At 43.5% G+C, this 18,899-nt stretch overlaps 1 protein-coding gene across 2 annotated transcripts in view; it reads right to left on the bottom strand.

The window, feature by feature from the left end:
* Nucleotides 1-37: 37 nt before the first annotated feature.
* LOC106567084 (nck-associated protein 5-like) overlaps nucleotides 38-18,899 on the bottom strand; it is a 51,190-nt gene continuing 32,328 nt past the window's right edge. For both annotated transcript variants that reach the window (XM_014135964.3, XM_014135963.3), the window contains exons 10-13: nucleotides 8,131-8,206; nucleotides 2,086-2,379; nucleotides 1,702-1,850; nucleotides 38-1,478 (exon numbers count right to left, since the gene is read on the bottom strand). In XM_014135964.3, coding sequence (XP_013991439.1) covers nucleotides 1,215-1,478; nucleotides 1,702-1,850; nucleotides 2,086-2,379; nucleotides 8,131-8,206 — 783 coding nt within the window. In that variant the 3' untranslated portion in view covers nucleotides 38-1,214. The remainder of the gene's footprint in view (nucleotides 1,479-1,701; nucleotides 1,851-2,085; nucleotides 2,380-8,130; nucleotides 8,207-18,899) is intronic.

The following is an 18,899-nucleotide window of genomic DNA, read 5'->3' as shown; positions in this document are numbered from 1 at the left end:
GCAAACATGCTGATACACATTTCAATTGCAAGGTATATGGTGTAATTTTCTTGTATTTATTTGTGCTTCAGTGAGAACACAAGAAATAATCATAAAAACATTTTTAAAAGTATGTTGACATCTTGGCTGTTCAAGATTGACATCCAGCGTTAAACAAGAATCTATTTTAGCCAGGTGACTGCATTTACACAATATTACAAAAATGGACAATTACCCAAATTATGTGGAGTTGATTTAACATAAATAATACAAATACATATTAATTAGACAATGTAGCCACATCTCTTTTTCACAATATTATTGCTGGCATCTATTACCTTCAAAGAATGGTGAGCTAAACTAAAAACATATTCTGACAAGCTTTCTTGGCAGTTACAGAGACATAATCTGAACAACACCATCAACAAATAATTGTATACTTGAAAATTGTCATGTATTTATTCAATAGCGAAAAATCACAAACATTAACATTCATTTTTTTAAGAGCTCAAGATAACGGGATCAGTACATTGTCTGAACTGATAAAGAAAAGAGAAGGACATATTAGTAGTAAGTACTTGCATGGTCAGGGTGTTCAGCGCTCTGTAGTTTGTAATAAATATAGTAAGATCTTTTGGTGAGGGTCAGAGTAATATTGAACAAGGCATATTCAATTTCAACAAAGACTGAGAATGTTTGATCTTGTCTGGATATTTCATAATCCTAAAATGATTTAAATAACTATTTTGGTTAGCGGAGTGTGTTCTTTCCAATTACCTCCCGTCATAAAACAGTGTTATTCTGAATAGTCTATATCCTTTGGGTTGTAGTTATCCTGAGGAGAGGTTTTTCTTTCCAGTTAAACTTGCAACATAGCTGGTGAGAAAGCATACATGTAAGTCCTAAGGGGACCATCTTATCACAGTCCTTATCCATATTCTTCTAAAGGTGGTCAGTGCCACTTGTACCCTTTTCACAATACTGAGCCAAACCAAGCTGGGTCGAACCAAGTTGTATCCGGCTGGCCTGGTTACGCATCCACCATAGAAGCTGAAACCATTCTGGAAAGGACAATGTGAAAAGAAAATATTCGAGCCAGTCCAATATGATTCGGTTTGACACGATATTGTGAAAAGGGTATATCTTAGCACAGTCCATATCCCATGTTCTATTAAGGTGCGTCAGTCAGCACCACAGTAAGATCTGCAAAGCACCTGTCGCTCTTCCTCCCCCTGTCATCCCTGGCTACCACAGGAAGAGAGGCTGTCGTAGAGAGAGTCACTGAGTGACTCAGGGGTCTCTAGGACCTGGGGTCGGCTGGGGGAGAGGGCCTCCTCAGGCCTCTCCCTCACCAGCTCTAGGCCCGCCTCCCGGCCAAGGCCCATCTCTGGGGCACTGGGCGTACTGCGGATCTTCCCACGTCGGCTCAACCCTGTCTGTGCCGGCACCGGCAGACTGCTGGGGTCCATGTTACGAGAGACAGAGGGACCAGAGGCCTTCTATAAGGAGGAGGCAGAAGAGGAGTGTTGAGAGAGAGGAGAGGGGAGAGAAGGAGGGAGGGAAGAGAGAGACAGTCATTTGTACAAAGTTCACAAATGTCACAAATCCACAATGAATTTTTAATAATCCTATTATAAATGATTCATGAACACATTGTAAAGAATTTACATATTTCAAATGGAAAATAGTTAGTCTGACATTATTGTCATGTTTTCAACCCACCCCTCTGAATGGGGATCCATAGGGGGCAGTCTCCACCTCTTCCTCCATGGCCAGGTACACCTCAGTGGGCCCTGCAGCGGTCTTCAGGTTGGGGAACGTCCAGGTCTTTGAGTGGGGGGACAGCATGTGAGCTCCATAGGCTTCTTTGTCTGCAAAGGTTACAAAATAAATGTTATTCTTAAATGAAACAGGCCATACATAAAGTACATTGTTATTGTATAAAACTCATTAACATTTTTCCTATACCAAATCATCAGATTGCTATACCCTTGTTTTTGAGTATTGAATATTTTATATAGTGTATTGTGATATATTTCATATTACATACTGTGATATAAAGTATTTGATATTATGAATTGTGATGTATATTTCTCAGTACTGTACCTTCATGAATGACTCCAGCTGTCTGTCTGTTCATGCCTTTCCCCTCCAGTACAGACCCGTACAGTACCGGGGTGGTCATCTCTCTGTGAGGTTGATAGCACTGCTCCAGGGATGAGGGTTCTCTGTCCAGGGTCCTAGCCCTCCTTCCTACCCTCCCTGGAGAACCAGAGGAGCCATGCTCAGCTCCAGCCCCCCTCATCTTAGATAGGCTTCTTCCTGCTGCCCCACTACTGTAGTCAGGCAGAGGGAAAGTTCCAATGCCACTGTCTAGTGTGTAAGTGGAGGCTCCAGAAGCTAGTAGGAGAGGGGAGAAGTAGAGAGAGAGAGAGGAGAGGAATTGTACTTGTTACATTTTGATAGATGTCCATGTTGTCATTTTTGCTTAATAGCTCCTACAGTTGAAGTCGGTAGTTTACATACACCTTAGCCAAATACATTTAAACTCAATTTTTTACAATTCCTGACATTTAGTCCTAGTACAAATTCCCTGTCTTAGGTCAGTTAGGATCACCACATTATTTTAAGAATGTGAAATGTCAGAATAATAGTAGAGAGAATGATTTATTTCAGCTTTTATTTCTTTCATCACATTTCCAGTGGGTCAGACGTTTACATACACTCAATTAGTATTTGGTAGCATTGCCTTTAAATTGTTTAACTTTGGTCAAACGTTTTGGGTAGCTTTCCACAAGCTTTCCACAATATGTTGGGTGAATTTTGTCCCATTCCTCCTGACAGAGCTGGTGTAACTGAGTCAGGTTTGTAGGCCTCCTTGCACGCACACGCTTTTTCAGATCTGCCCACAAATTTTCTATGGGATTGAGGTCAGGGCTTTGTGGTGGCCACTCCAATACCTTGACTTTGTTGTCAAGCCATTTTGCCACAACTTTGGAAGTATGCTTGGGGTCATTGTCCATTTGGAAGACCCATTTTCCACCAAGATTTAACTTCCTGACTGATGTATTGAGATGTTGCTTCAATATATCCACATCATTTCCCTCCCTCATGATGCCATCTATTTTGTGAAGTGCACCAGTCCCTCCTGCAGCAAAGCACCACCACAACATGATGCTGCCACCTCCGTGCTTCACGGTTGGGGTGGTGTTCTTCGGCTTGCAAGCATCCCCCTTTTTCCTCCAAACATAATGATGGTCATTATGGCCAAACAGATCTATTTTCGTTTCAACAGACCAGAGGACATTTCTCCAAAAAGTACGATCTTTGTCCCCATGTACAGTTAAAACTGGCGAGTGTAGAGAGTATAGAGATATTGTTATCCACGTCGGCACCAACGATGTTAGGATGAAACAGTCAGAGGTCACCAAGCGCAACATAGCTTCAGCGTGTAAATCAGCTAGAAAGATGTGTCGGCATCGATTAATTGTCTCTGGCCCCCTCCCAGTTAGGGGGAGTGATGAGCTCTACAGCAGAGTCTCACAACTCAATCGCTGGTTGAAAACTGTTTTCTGCCCCTCCCAAAAGATAGAATTTGTAGATAATTGGCCCTCTTTCTGGGACTCACCCACAAACAGGACCAAGCCTGGCCTGTTGAGGAGTGACGGACTCCATCCTAGCTGGAGGGGTGCTCTCATCTTATCTACGAACATAGACAGGGCTCTAACTCCTCTAGCTCCACAATGAAATAGGGTGCAGGCCAGGCAGCAGGCTGTTAGCCAGCCTGCCAGCTTAGTGGAGTCTGCCACTAGCACAGTCAGCGTAGTCAGCTCAGCTTTCCCCATTGAGACCGTGTCTGTGCCTCGATCTAGGTTGGGCAAAATTAAAAATGGCGGTGTTCGCTTTAGCAATCTCACTAGTATAAAGACCTCCTCCATTCCTGCCATTATTGAAAGAGATTGTGATACCTCACATCTCAAAATTGGGTTACTTAATGTTAGATCCCTCACTTCCAAGGCAGTTATAGTCAATGAACTAATCACTGATAATAATCTTGATGTGATTGGCCTGACAGAAACATGGCTTAAGCCTGATGAATTTACTGTGTTAAATGAGGCCTCACCCCCTGGTTACACTAGTGACCATACCCCCCGTGCATCCGGCAAAGGCGGAGGTGTTGCTAACATTTACGATAGCAAATTTCAATTTACAAAAAAAAAAACAATGACGTTTTCGTCTTTTGAGCTTCTAGTCATGAAATCTATGCAGCCTACTCACTCACTTTTTATAGCTACTGTTTCAGGCCCCCTGGGCCATATGCAGTGTTCCTCACTGAGTTCCCTGAATTCCTATCCGATCTTGTAGTCATAGCAGATAATATTCTAATTTTTGGTGACTTTAACATTCACATGGAAAAGTCCACAGACCCACTCCAAAAGGCTTTCGGAGCCATCATCGACTCAGTGGGTTTTGTCCAACATGTCTCTGGACCTACTCACTGCCACAGTCATACTCTGGACCTAGTTTTGTCCCATGGAATAAATGTTGTGGATCTTAATGTTTTTCCTCATAATCCTGGACTATCGGACCACCATTTTAGATGCAGTTGCACCCCTAAAAATTAAAAACATCTGTCATAAGAAACTAGCTCCCTGGTATACAGAAAATACACGAGCTCTGAAGCTAAACTACTGAAAGAGCTGCTTCCTGTGCTTGGCCCTCCTATGTTGAACATAATAAACGGCTCTCTATCCACCGGATGTGTACCAAGCTCACTAAAAGTGGCAGTAATAAAGCCTCTCTTGAAAAAGCCGAATCTTGATCCAGAAATTATAAAAAACTTTCGGCCTATATCGAATCTTCCATTCCTCTCAAAAATTTTAGAAAAAGCTGTTGCACAGCAACTCACTGCCTTCCTGAAGACAAACAATGTATACGAAACGCTTCAGTCTGGTTTTAGACCCCATCATAGCACTGAGACTGCACTTGTGAAGGTGGTAAATGACCTTTTAATGACGTCAGACCGTGGCTCTGCATCTGTCCTCGTGCTCCTAGATCTTAGTGCCGCTTTTGATACCATCGATCACCACATTCTTTTGGAGAGATTGGAAACCCAAATTGGTCTACATGGACAAGTTCTGGCCTGGTTTAGATCTTATCTGTCGGAAAGATATCAGTTTGTCTCTGTGAATGGTTTGTCCTCTGACAAATCAATTGTAAATTTCGGTGTTCCTCAAGGTTCCGTTTTAGGACCACTATTGTTTTCACTATATATTTTACCTCTTGGGGATGTCATTCGAAAACATAATGTTAAATTTCACTGCTATGCGGACGACACACAGCTGTACATTTCAATGAAACATGGTGAAGCCCCAAAATTGCCCTCGCTAGAAGCCTGTGTTTCAGACATAAAGAAGTGGATGGCTGCAAACTTTCTACTTTTAAACTCGGACAAAACAGAGATGCTTGTTCTAGGTCCCAAGAAACAAAGAGATCTTCTGTTGAATCTGACAATTAATCTGGATGGTTGTACAGTCGTCTCAAATAAAACTGTGAAGGACCTCGGCGTTACTCTGGACCCTGATCTCGCTTTTGAAGAACATATCAAGACTGTTTCAAGGACAGCTTTTTTCCATCTACGTAACATTGCAAAAATCAGAAACTTTCTGTCCAAAAATGACGCAGAAAAATTAATCCATGCTTTTGTTACTTCTAGGCTGGACTACTGCAATGCTCTACTTTCCGGCTACCCGGATAAAGCACTAAATAAACTTCAGTTAGTGCTAAATACGTCTGCTAGAATCCTGACTAGAACCAAAAAATTTGATCATATTACTCCAGTGCTAGCCTCCCTACACTGGCTTCCTGTTAAGGCAAGGGCTGATTTCAAGGTTTTACTGCTAACCTACAAAGCATTACATGGGCTTGCTCCTACCTATCTTTCCGATTTGGTCCTGCCGTACATACCTACACGTACGCTACGGTCACAAGACGCAGGCCTCCTAATTGTCCCTAGAATTTCTAAGCAAACGGCTGGAGGTAGGGCTTTCTCCTATAGAGCTCCATTTTTATGGAATGGTCTGCCTACCAATGTGAGAGACGCAGACTCAGTCTCAACCTTTAAGTCTTTACTGAAGACTTATCTCTTCAGTAGGTCCTATGATTAAGTATAGTCTGGCCCAGGAGTGTGAAGGTGAACGGAAAGGCTGGAGCAACGAACCGCCCTTGTTGTCTCTGCCTTGCCGGTTCCCCTCTTTCCACTGGGATTCTCTGCCTCTAACCCTTTTACAGGGGCTGAGTCACTGGCTTACTGGTGTTCTTCCATGCCGTCCATGGGAGGGGTGCGTCACTTGAGTGGGTTGAGTCACTGACGTGGTCTTCCTGTCTGGGTTGGCGCCCCCCCTTGGGTTGTGCCATGGCGGAGATCGTTGTGGGCTATACTCGGCCTTGTCTTAGGACGGTAAGTTGGTGGTTGGAGACATCCCTCTAGTGGTGTGGGGGCTGTGCTTTGGCAAAGTGGGTGGGGTTATATCCTGCCTGTTTGGCCCTGTCCGGGGGTATCATCGGATGGGGCCACAGTGTCTTCTGATCCCTCCTGTCTCAGCCTCCAGTATTTATGCTGCAGTAGTTTATGTGTCGGGGGGCTAGGGTCAGTCTGTTACATCTGGAGTATTTCTCTTGTCTTATCCGGTGTCCTGTGTGAATTTAAATATGCTCTCTCTCTTTCTCTCTTTCTGTCTTTCTCTCGGAGGACCTGAGCCCTAGGACCATGCCTCAGGACTACCTGGTATGATGACTCCTTGCAGTCCCCAGTCCACCTGGCCGTGCTGCTGCTCCAGTTTCAACTGTTCTGCCTGCGGCTATGGAACCCTGACCTGTTCACCGGACGTGCTTGTTGCACCCTCGACAACTACTATGATTATTATTATTTGACCATGCTGGTCATTTATGAACATTTTAACATCTTGACCATGTTCTGTTATAATATCCACCCTGCACAGCCAGAAGAGGACTGCCCACCCCTCATAGCCTGGTTCCTCTCTAGGTTTCTTCCTAGGTTTTTGGCCTTTCTAGGGAGTTTTTCCTAGGGAGTTTTTCCTAGCCACCGTGTTTCTTTCACATGCTTTGCTTGCTGTTTGGGGTTTTAGGCTGGGTTTCTGTACAGCACTTTGAGATATCAGCTGATGTACGAAGGGCTATATAAAAATACATTTGATTTGATTTGAGTTGCAAACCATAGTCTGGCTTTTTTATGGCGGTTTTGGAGCAGGGGCTTCTTCCTTGCTTAGCGGCCTTTCAGGTTATGTCGATATAGGACTCGTTTTACTGTGGATATAGATACTTTTGCACCTGTTTCCTCCAGCATCTTCACAAGGTCCTTTGGTGAGATTCTGGGATTGATTTGCACTTTTCGCACTAAAGTACGTTCATCTCTAGGAGACAGGATGCGTCTCCTTCCTGAGCGGTATGACGGCTGCGTGGTCCCATGGTGTTTATACTTGCGTACTACTGTTTGTACAGATGAACGTGGTACCTTCAGGAGTTTGGAAATTGCTCCCAACGATGAACCAGACTTGTGGAGGTCTACAATTCTTTTTCTGAGGTCTTGGCTGATTTCTTTTGATTTTCCCATGATGTCAGGCAAAGAGGCACTGAGTTTGAAGGTAGGCCTTGAAATACATCCACAGGTACACCTCCAATTTACTCAAATAATGTCAATTAGTCTATCAGAAGCTTCTAAAGTAATGACATAATTTCTGGAATTTTCCAAGCTGTTTAAAGGCACAGTCAACTTAGTGTATGTAAACTTCTGACCCACTGGAATTGTGATACAGTGAATTATAAATGAAATAATCTGTCTGTAAACAATTGTTGGAAAAATGACTTGTGTCATGCACAAAGTAGATGTCCTAACCGACTTGCCAAAACTATAGTTTGTTAACAAGAAATATGTGGAGTGGTTGAAAAACAAGTTTTAATGACTCCAACCTAAGTGTATGTAAAACTTCCGACTTCAAATGTATGTACCAAAGGCAATTATGAAATGTAAAACATTCTCTGTTTTGATTATGTAAAGTGTAAGGATGAACTAAATACGAGCAAGACTGGATGCCTCCATAAACAAGGATTGTGAGCAGACCATTTTCCTACCTGCAAAGGGCGGGTAGTGAACTGGGTCAGCTAAATTCTCATCTGAGGGGACGTTGCTTATCAGATGTTCTGAACCCTGAGTAAAGAAAAAACAGAAACAGAGTTCTCAATATGCACATTAATTAAGTGAAATAACAGCCAAAAACATACATAGTACACACAACAATAATCACATAATAACATAATAGTCACACATAATAAAGTGAAAAATACAGCCTTGAGCAGCAATGAATGGGTTTCACAGGATCAAGATCAGTTTTTTTGAGCATTAGTGTGACCTATGCAAGAATGAGTTGTTAATAGTTTATTTTTTGTTTGAGATATCAATACCAAATTCAGTGTGGTTCATCTTAGGGATTACCATGATAGTGATGCCAAGTTTCAAGTTGATAGGCAACTGTGGAGTGGATTAACAGTGGTTTAAATGGAGATGTTAAATCAGATATTTGATTTGTCAACTTTTGACCAATCCCTTAGCTTTTCTCAAACTAAGTTAAAGTGGAACTGACAGCATTTTAGCAACATTAAATCTTATTAAAACCTGTTCATATACACCCCCAGGAAGACGTTTCTGACAAGTGAGCACTAGATATTGTAATTTTCACATTTTCATAAATTCATAGAATGTTTGGGAATGAGGTAGAGTAAGGCATTTGTGAAAATTCTGTAGCAATATAGAGTGGGAAAGTGGCTGTGTCACTTGGACAATTAATAGACACTGCAGTAAATAAAACCTAATAAAAACATCTGTCGTCCAGTGTCTTATTTTGTACGCTTTGTACAAAATAATAAAACGCAGAACCACAGGATGTTTCTTAACATAACTCTTTATTAACTAGTTACAACTACATGTTAGCCTATCTCCAACCACGATCAAGTGCCCATGACCTAACCGTCTGGGTGGTCTTAACCAATCACCGCACAGTATGATACGGCGGTAAAATGCATCCAATTATAATTCAGTATGTATTCACATATGAATATTACAGTCCAGGACAGGAGTCTACGCAGACCTGTGCGTTATAGCCAATCAGAGCTACAGTAAGCCTTTATGCAAATAAGCCATTTTCAACAGCGCAGCTTTAGATCATTAGAACACATTCGTCAAAATCCCCAAAATACACCTGAATGGATTTCTGAAAATATGTACAGTAAATATCAAGGGAGTCCTCTTACATTTGGGAATTTTACAGTCCTATTGATCAAACAACCATGAAAAGATAGGCTCTCTCCCTCAGTTATGCACATCAACAACAACAATATCCACAACTAATGCTAGCCAGAGTGAGATGATCTTAAATTAAACAAGGGAATATTAGATTAACCCTCTCAAACCTTTTCAGCTAGTTGGCAGTCAAAATTGCAATGATAAACGATGGAGAATAGTAGCCTACTCGTCCTTCTGCAGATTGCCCGCCAATGCATGCTTGTCCCAACCAATGATGTATAGAAACCCTGGATTGTGAATGCTATGTATTGGCCATTGAGAGGCTTTGAAACTACCTGTTGGCCATATTGGCACTCTCCAGTAGGCGTAGTCATCCATAGGAATGAATGGAATTCAACAGTATTTAAATTACACTGAACAAAAATATAAACACAACATGTAAGGTGCTGGTCCCATGTTTCATGAGCTGAAATAAAAGAGGAGAATGTATGTATTTCAGCCACCCATGGCTGAACCCCTGCCCAGTCATGTGAAATCCATAGATTAGGGCCTAATGAATTTATTTAAATTGACTGATTTCCTTATATGAACTGTAACTCAGCAAAATCTTTGAAATTCTTGCATGTTGCATTGATATTTTTGTTCAGTATAAATGTTTCAAGGACAAAATTACATGTATTTAAGTATTTTTGTTGTTGTAGTGGGGACAGTAACATTAGTCATCTCAATGAATTATTAATTTAAGGATTAAAAAAATATATATAAAAAAATATGTTTGTATGTTTAGCTAACATAATAATTTAAAAGTATGCATTAAGGTGTCTGTAATAGAATACATGTTGTCATGACTTCCGCCGAAGTCGGTCCCTCTCCTTGTTTGGGCGGCGTTCGGCGGTCGACGTCACCGGTCTTCTAGCCATCGCCGTTCCACCTTTCATTTTCCATTTGTTTTGTCTTGTTTTCCCGCACACCTGGTTCACATTCCCTCATCAGACTAAATGTATATTATGCTCTGTTTCCCCCATGTCTGTGTGTGGAATTGTTCTTTGTGTAGGGTGTTACGCTACAGGCTGGCTTGCGCTAGGTTTGTTTCACACCTAGGTTTGTTTGTTTTGTTTAATCCGGTTCATGTTACCGTGGTTGTGCTTTGTGCTGCCTCGCCTGTGCCTTTGGGCCAGGGTGTATATTAAGGTTCTCCTGTTATCACCCATCTCTGCTCTCCTGCGCCTGACTTCCCGGCAACCAGTCACTCACCCCGTTACACATGTGGCAAAAACAAATGTAGACATTAATAAATGCATTTTTATATCTTCCAAAATACTTTTTACAATTGTGGGGGAGTGCCAAGGCGGCACAGTGGCTTCAACACAACACCCCCTACTGGTCATCTGGTCTATATTTAACTCATTAATCCAGTGTTTAATTGCTAAATTGTAATTATTTCGCCACTATGGCCTATTTATTGCATTACCTCCCTAATCTTACTTCATTTGCACACACTGTATATAGACTTTTCTATTGTGTTATTGACTGTACGTTTGTTTATTCCATGTGTAACTCTGTGTTGTTTGTGTCGCACTGCTTTGCTTTATCTTGGCCAGGTCACAGTTGTAAATGAGAACTTGTTCTCAACTGGCCTACCTGGTTAAATAAAGGTGAAATAAAATGTAAAAAATTATAAAGAATACTAACCAATAATTTACATGAACCCTGGATTGCAGATGCTATTTATTGGCCATTGAGGGTCTTTGAAGCCACCGGTCGGCCATATTGGCACTCCCTAGTAGGATCAGTCCTCCACAGGAATTAATGGAATTACACAATTTCATTTTATTGTAGTAGGGACACCTTAACATTCATACTCTCTAAAAAAATGCTTTCAGGAAAATGTTTTTAAATATAATTTATTTTTTATGTTTAGCTCACATAATATAATTTAAAAGTATGCATTACGGTGTCTGTAATAGACTGAATGTGTGAAAAACGGATGTCGACATTAATAAATGCATTTCTATAGCTTCCAAAATATTTTTTACATTTCAGAAGTGCCAAGATGTCAGTCATCCAGGGTTTATACACATCATTGGTCTCAAACCACATTTTGACAACTGAATGGGAACTTGCCTGCCTGCCTGCCCATTTGATCGATGCCAAATACATTCGATTGACAACTAAGGGTGCATTTGTAAATTGCCTCCAGTGTGTCAGAGTGCGCTCTGGGTTGTTCGTAAACTCAGAGCGTTGTCAGATTGTCTGTTTGCAAATTCTGAGAGTTTTGCTGGACACTGGATGCTCTGGCCAAGGAGTAGGGTTGATCCGAGCTTTCCTCACAACGGCAGTCAAGCACCCAAGGTAACTGGCTAAAGCTGGCTAGCTTGCTAGTTACTTCCAGAAACAAATTAGAGAACACTTCACTGACCATTTCACTCACCCTAGCAGAGCTGGTTAAGCTGTACATGTTATCTGGAGGATTAGTGACTAACTGTGCTGCTGGCAACAATTAAATAACTTTTTTTTGCTGATGTTTACTTGCACCTATGGAAGCCAATTCCCACCACCATTTTTTAATGCCAATACTATCTAAAAATGCCAAAATACTAAGTAAAAATTTCGACATACTATCTCGAAATTTCGACATGCTAGGTCAGAATTTCAAGATACTAAGTCCACATTTTGAGATACTAACTAGAATTTTGAAAATAGTAGAACATATGTGGAACTTCCCATCTATCCACGTTGCAGAGATCAGTACAGCAGGGCCACCGGAAAATGTGTGGCGAGCTGGCGAATTCTTGATTCAGTTTAATAAAAAAATATTGGCACAAAAGCGTTGAAAAGAGGGAAAAGTACTATTGTTTAGACTGATTTGCCTCATGATTTGTCAACTTGTACACAATTCATCTGTGCTTCAGTCTGATCAACTGTAGCTTACTGATAACAACCACAGCTGCAGGTAGCCTAGAGACGCCTATGTGCGCTGATCCCCTCTGACCAAGGGAAAAGAAGAGGTAACGTCATGTACTTCTTGCCTAAGCTATGTAATGCATTTATAGCCTAAGCTATGTAATGTATTTATAGCCATTTGTGTTAAGAGAAAATGTGAATGTGATCAAATTTGGTTTGTATCAAACTTCAGGTGGCTAGGCTACCTAGACCCTATCAATTAAAAATGATTGACTGGAATTAATCAATCAACACAATAGTGGTGACATTTTGATTTATTTCTTTAACCTTTATTTAACTAGACAAGTCAGTTAAGAACAAATTCTTATTTACAATAACGGCCTACCCCGGCCAAACCCTACCCGGATGACGCTGCCAACTGTGCGCCTGCCCTATGGGACACCCAATCACGGCCGGTTATGATACAGGCTGGAATCGAACCAGGGTCTGTAGTGACGCCTCTAGCACTGAGATGCAGTGACTCAGACCGCTGCGCACATACTGTGCGAGTAACTTTGTAATTACAGATGCAAAGGCCTACACGATGCAACCCTGCATAAAGCAAACTCAGCCCTCTTAGTTCTATTGTCCAATCGCAGTTGTTGTCAATAACTATTATAATTAATTTTTTATCTTGTCCCAGATAAAACCGTTTTAAAGCTGATTTATTACTTTGTCATACCCTTCAACTTGGGCCCAGAGTTTTACCTGGTTAGGTTAGCCCAGTGGTCCTCAAACCTCTCCTCGGGGAACCCCAAATGTTTCACAATTTTGTTTTCGCCCTGACATAGTTCACCAGATTCAGAGTGCGCTCTTCACAGCCAAATCCCGGTTTCAACTGTACCGGGCAGATGGCAGAGCGTGTATGGCATTGTGTGGGCGAGCGGTTTGCTGATGTCATCGTTGTGAACAGAGTGCCCCATGGTGGCGGTGGGGTTATATAGGCAGGCATAAGCTACGGACCACAAACACAATTGCATTTTATCGATGGCAATTTGAATGCCCTGAGATACCGTGACGAGATTCTGAGGCCCATTGTCGTGCCATTAATCCGCCACCATCATCTCATGTTTCAGCACGATAATAATGTCGTAAGGATCTGTACACAATTCATAGAAGCTGAAAATGTCACAGACATGTCACCACCCATTGAGCTAGGGCTGAGCGATATATCAAATTAATTCAAATGTATGTTTTTATTTGCGCAATATTCCAAATGCCTGTATCGCAAGAATGTAGGTATTGTGTCCACTTATTCTCATGTTTTGTCCACTTATTCTCATGTTGTATTTTTGGTCTTGTCTCCTTCGCTCCTCTATGTGCAACTTCCTATTTACACCAGAGATCTCAATATAATGACGAGATGCACGTCTCCGCCCTAACAATGGGAGTCATTGTCCCAAATGCGGGAAGACTGCAACAAGCTGTCTCACCCTGATCTTTTTCACCTGTCTTGTGCTTGTCTCCACCCCCCACCAGGTGTCTCCAATTTTCCCCATTATCCCCTGTGTATTTATACCTGCGTTTTCTGTTTGTCTGTTGCGAGTTCGTCATGTCTTGCCAAGTTTTACCAGTGCTTTTTACAGTTTTTCAGTCGCTGTAGTTTCTGTTTTCTAGTCCTCCGCGTTCTAACCATTCTGCCTGCCCTGACCCTGGCCCTGAGCCTGCCGTCCTGTACCTGTCGGACTCTGATCTGGTTACGAACATCTTCCTGTCCTTGACCTGCCCTCTGCCTGCTCCCCGTGTTATAATAAATCATCTGAGAACTGAATCATCCACCTCCTGTGTCTGCATCTGGGTCATATCCTGAGTCGTGAAAGTACGAACTGGCCATGACTTACCCTGCAGAATCGGACCAGCTCCACAATGCTGTTTGCCTGTAAGGAGCCACCATTGGAAGACACAAGGAGCTACTTCAGAACCTTATGGAAGAACTCCATACCTTGGCGGAATGCTATGACCAGGGTTTCAACTCAGTGCTGGAGCAATTCCACGGTTATCTACTAAGCAGCAAGCCACTACAGTAACCCCCCGCTACCAGTGGCGCTACTCCCCAATCTACCCCGGCTTCCAGAGAACCCCGCTTACCTGCTCCGGAGCGCTATGCTGGAGAGCCAGGATCCTGCCTGGCGTTTCTCTCCCAGTGTTCTCTCATCTTTGAGCTGAAGCCCTCTTCGTTTCCCTCGGATCGTTCGAGAATAGCGTACTTGATAACGCTGATGTCTGGGAGGGCTCTCGCCTGTGCTACAGCAGTGTGGGAGCAACAATCCACCATTTGCCTCAGTCTGGAAGAGTTTGTGGCAGAGGTTAGAAAGGTGTTCGATTCTCTGTTGTCTGGGAGAGAGGCAGCTCGTAAGCATCTGCAACTGCGCCAAGACTCCCGTAGTGTGACAGACTATGCAGTAGATTTTCGCACTTTGGCCGCTGAGAATGCCTGGAACCCGGAAGCTCTTTTCGACACGTTCCTGAATGGATTATCAGAGGTGGTCAAAGACGAGCTCGCAGCCTGAGAGCTTCCCATGGAACTCGACTCTCTCATAGCCTTGACTATATGGATTGATGGTTGGCTACGGGAACATAGGAGGGAGAGGAGGTCTGCTCCCTGTCACACTCGCTTGTCCACGGTGCCAACCTCACCTCCGAGGAATCCCGAAAGTCCCCGGGAGAATCCCGGAAGTCCCCGGGAGAATCCGATGCCACCCGAGTTCCCTCGGGAATCACAGAGGGCTATCAACTCGCTTCCTCCGGAGCCCATGCAACTGGGCAGGGCCAGATTGTCTCCTGCTGAACACTTACGCAGACTGAGCACCGAGAGCTGTCTGTATTGTGGAACTGCAGGACATTACATATCTACCTGTTCATTAAAAGACCAGGGTCATCAAGCAGGTACGAGTACGCTGGTGAGCTGTACGGGAAGTTTCCCTTCTTCCCCTCTCCATGCTATCCTGTTGTGGGGTGACCAGTCCAAATCTCTCCGGGTGCTCATTGACTCTGGGGCCGACGAGAGCTTTTTGTTAAATCAGAAAAATGTAAATTCCATCGCTCCACCATCTCCTTCCTAGGGTACGTCACTGCTGCTGGAAATATTCAGCTGGACTCGTGAGAGCGGTGGTGGATTGGCCTCAACTCACATCCAGAGTACAGCTGCAACGTTTCCTGTGGTTTGTTCATTTCTACCGCCGCTTCATCCGGGGTTACAGCACCCTGGCTTCCCCCCTCTTAGCACTCACCTCTCCCAAAGTTCCGTTCACGTGGTCTCCGGGCGTTCTCGAACCTCAAGCATTGGTTTATTACAGCTCCCATTTTAACCCATCCGGACCCGTCCCATCAGTTTGCCTCAGACATTGGAGTGGGGCCTGTTCTGTCCCACCGTTTTGCCAAGGACCAAAAGTTGCATCCCTGCGGTTTCCTTTCCCATCGTCTTAACCCCGCTGAGAGGAACTACGACGTGGGAAATCGAGAACTACTCGCGGTCAAGATGGTGTTGGAGGAGTGGAGGTACTGGTTAGAGGGGGCGGAACATCCATCCGTAGTGTGGACTGATCACATTTCATTCCCCTTCCCAAGTTACCCTCAGCCATGGAGATGGCCCAGCTCATGGTGCAGGACGTCTTCCGGATCCATGGACTTCCGGTGGACATTGTCTCCGATCGTGGTCCTCAGTTTCTGGAAGGCGTTCTGCACCCTCATTGGGTCGTTGGCCAGCCTGCCCTCCGGTTTTCACCCCCAGTCTAACGGCCAGTCGGAGCGAGGACCTGGAGACGGCTCTTCGTTGCCTCGTCTCTGCCCACCCCACCCCCTGGAACCAGCAACTGGTGTGAGTGGAATACGCAACACCTTTCCCTGCTCGGCCACTGGTCTCTCACCTTTCCAGTGTTCCCTGGGATATCAGCCCCCGCTCTTCCCTGAGGAAGAGGTCAGCATATCCTTGGCCCAGATGTTCGTCCGCCGCTGTCGTCGTACCTGGAAGAGAGCCCGGCCCACTCTTCTCAAGACCATCTCCAAGTATTGGCAACAGGCGGACCGCCACCGGACCCCTGCTACCCGCTATCGTCTTGGGCAGAGGGTATGGCTGCCCACTTGGGATCTACCCCTCTGGGTGGAGTCCCATAAACTTTCCCCCCGTTTTATTGGCCCTTTCCCCATCTCAAAAATTCTTAGCCTCTCTGCTGTTTATTTTCTGTTGTCCCGCACCCTCCGTATACATCCCACCTTTCATGTGTCTTGGATTAAACCTCTGTCTCACAGTCCTTTATCTCCTGTTTCTTGCCGTTCTGTCCCTGGTTGACGCTGCCCTGTATTACTGACCATCCTGCCTCTTACGCCAACAAAGATGATAGATCACAGCTTCCTCTCCAACAATTCAGTTTCAACTCGCTATTTGTATTTAAGATTTGGCCCAACAGAATCGGTCATATGGACACAAACACATTGAGACATCATTTTACTGTACTAGAGGATAACTTTTTATGTCTCAACTACTCAAATTGCACGCCGAGTAGACACTACTGAGAGAGTCAATGGACATTGATTCTGGAAAATTAATGCTCAGTTTGTCGCGCACAGCATTGGGGTACCACCTAATTCATTGTTATAGTAGCTGTCTAGTCTGTGTTTGATAAATGTGCAATAAGCTTAAAACACAATTATATAAGGAACTGGCAACTCATTCTGAGAAATAAGGTAGCCCACTTGATTTCAACATCTGAACAAAGTGGACAGGCTAATATGCTTTTCAAACAGTTGGAGACAGACAGAAGGGTGTGTTCATAACAATTAAACGGTTCAACCTTGTTAGCTAGCAAATACTGTCGATCCAAGTCGGCTAAACTGTAAATATAAAGATTAGCCAGCTAATCACTTGCAAAAAAGGGCATTTTTAGAGACAGACTTGAAAGCCAGATCATTTATTATTATTATTTTGATAGATTAATTAAATTATTAGTGGGTCTTATATATAGCCTAGGTATAATTTCACAAGTCCTGAATTCGTTAGATTATTGCTGACTGTTTGAAATGCAGTGTATTTGATCTTTAATTGATCTTCAACGCTCAGTGCATTCAGAAAGTATTCAGACCCCTTGACTTTTTCCACATTTTGTTACGTTACAGCCTTATTCTAAAATGGATTCAATAGTTTTTTCCCCTCATCAATCTACACCCAATACCCCATAATGACAAAACCTTTTTTTAAATAAATGTTTTCAAATGTAAAAATATCTTAAATATCACATTAACATAAGTATTCAGACCCTTTACTCAATACTTTGCTGAAGCACCTTTGGCAGCGATTACAGCCTCCAGTCTTCTTGGTAAGCCGTTACAAGCTTGGACCAACTGTATTTTGGGAGTTTCTCCCATTCTTCTCTGCAGATCCTCTCAAGCTCTGTCAAGTTGGATGGGGAGTGTCGCTGCACAGCTATTTTCAGGTCTCTCCAGAGATGTTCGATTGGGTTCAAGTCCGGGCTCTGTCTGGGCTACTCAAGGACATTCAGAGACTTGTCCCGAAGCCACTTCTGCGTTTTCTTGGCTGTGTGCTTGTTGACCTGTTGGAAGGTGAACCTTCGCCCCAGTCTGAGGTACTGGGCGCTCTGGAGCAGGTTTTCATCAAGGATACTGAATGGCCCCGGCTGCCGTTTTAGGGGCTCTTAACCAATTGTACTATTGCATGGGTTTTTTAACGTTATTTCTAACTTATTTTGTACATAATGTTTCTGCCACCGTCTCTTATGACTGAAAAAACTTCTGGATATCAGGACAGCATTTACTCACCTCGTACTGGACGATGATTTTTTCTTTAACGAGTCGGACACGAAGGATTGACTTCAGACACCCGACAACGGTAACATCCCCGTCATTCGCAGGAGAAAGAAACTGAGATTTCGGGGACGTAGGTCGGGGTGCCTTGTAAGGATCTGATGGCGAGTGAGTAATCTGCCTCTACCATAGATGAGCTACGATCACAAATATCCTACCAACAGGACATTAAAAACTGTAATATCTTATGTTTCACCGAGTCGTGGTTGAACGACGACATGGATAAAATACAGCTTGCAGGGTTTGCGCTGCATCGGCAAGATAGAACTGCTGTTTCCGGTAAGACAAGGGGTGGCGGTCTGTGTATATTTGTAAACAACAGCTGGTGCATGAAATCTAATATTAAGGAAGTCTCTAGGTTTTATTCGCCTGAGGTAGAGTATCTAATGATAAGCTGTAGACCACACTATTTACCAAGAGAGTTTTTATCAATATTTTTCGTAGCTGTCTATTTACCACCACAAACCGATGCTGGCACTAAGTCCGCACTCAATGAGTTGTATAAGGGCCATAAGCAAACAGGGAAACGCTCATCCAGAGGCGGCGCTCCTAGTGGCCAGGGACTTTAATGCAGGGAAACTTAAATCCGTTTTACCTAATTTCTACCAGCATGTTAAATGTGCAACCAGAGGGAAAAAACTCTAGACCACCTTTACTCCACACACAGAGACTCATACAAAGCTCTTCCTCGCCGTCCATATGGCAAATCTGACCATAACTCTATCCTCCTGATTTCTGCTTACAAGCAAAAACTAAAGCAGGAAGCACCAGTGACTCGGTCAATAAAGAAGTGGTCAGATGACGCAGATGCTAAGCTACAGGACTGTTTTGCTTGCACAGA

This window comes from Salmo salar, chromosome 13 (genome assembly GCF_965601325.2).
Source record: "Salmo salar chromosome 13, fSalSal1, whole genome shotgun sequence".
NCBI lineage: Eukaryota > Metazoa > Chordata > Actinopteri > Salmoniformes > Salmonidae > Salmo > Salmo salar.
This window is presented reverse-complemented; position numbering and strand designations above follow the sequence as displayed.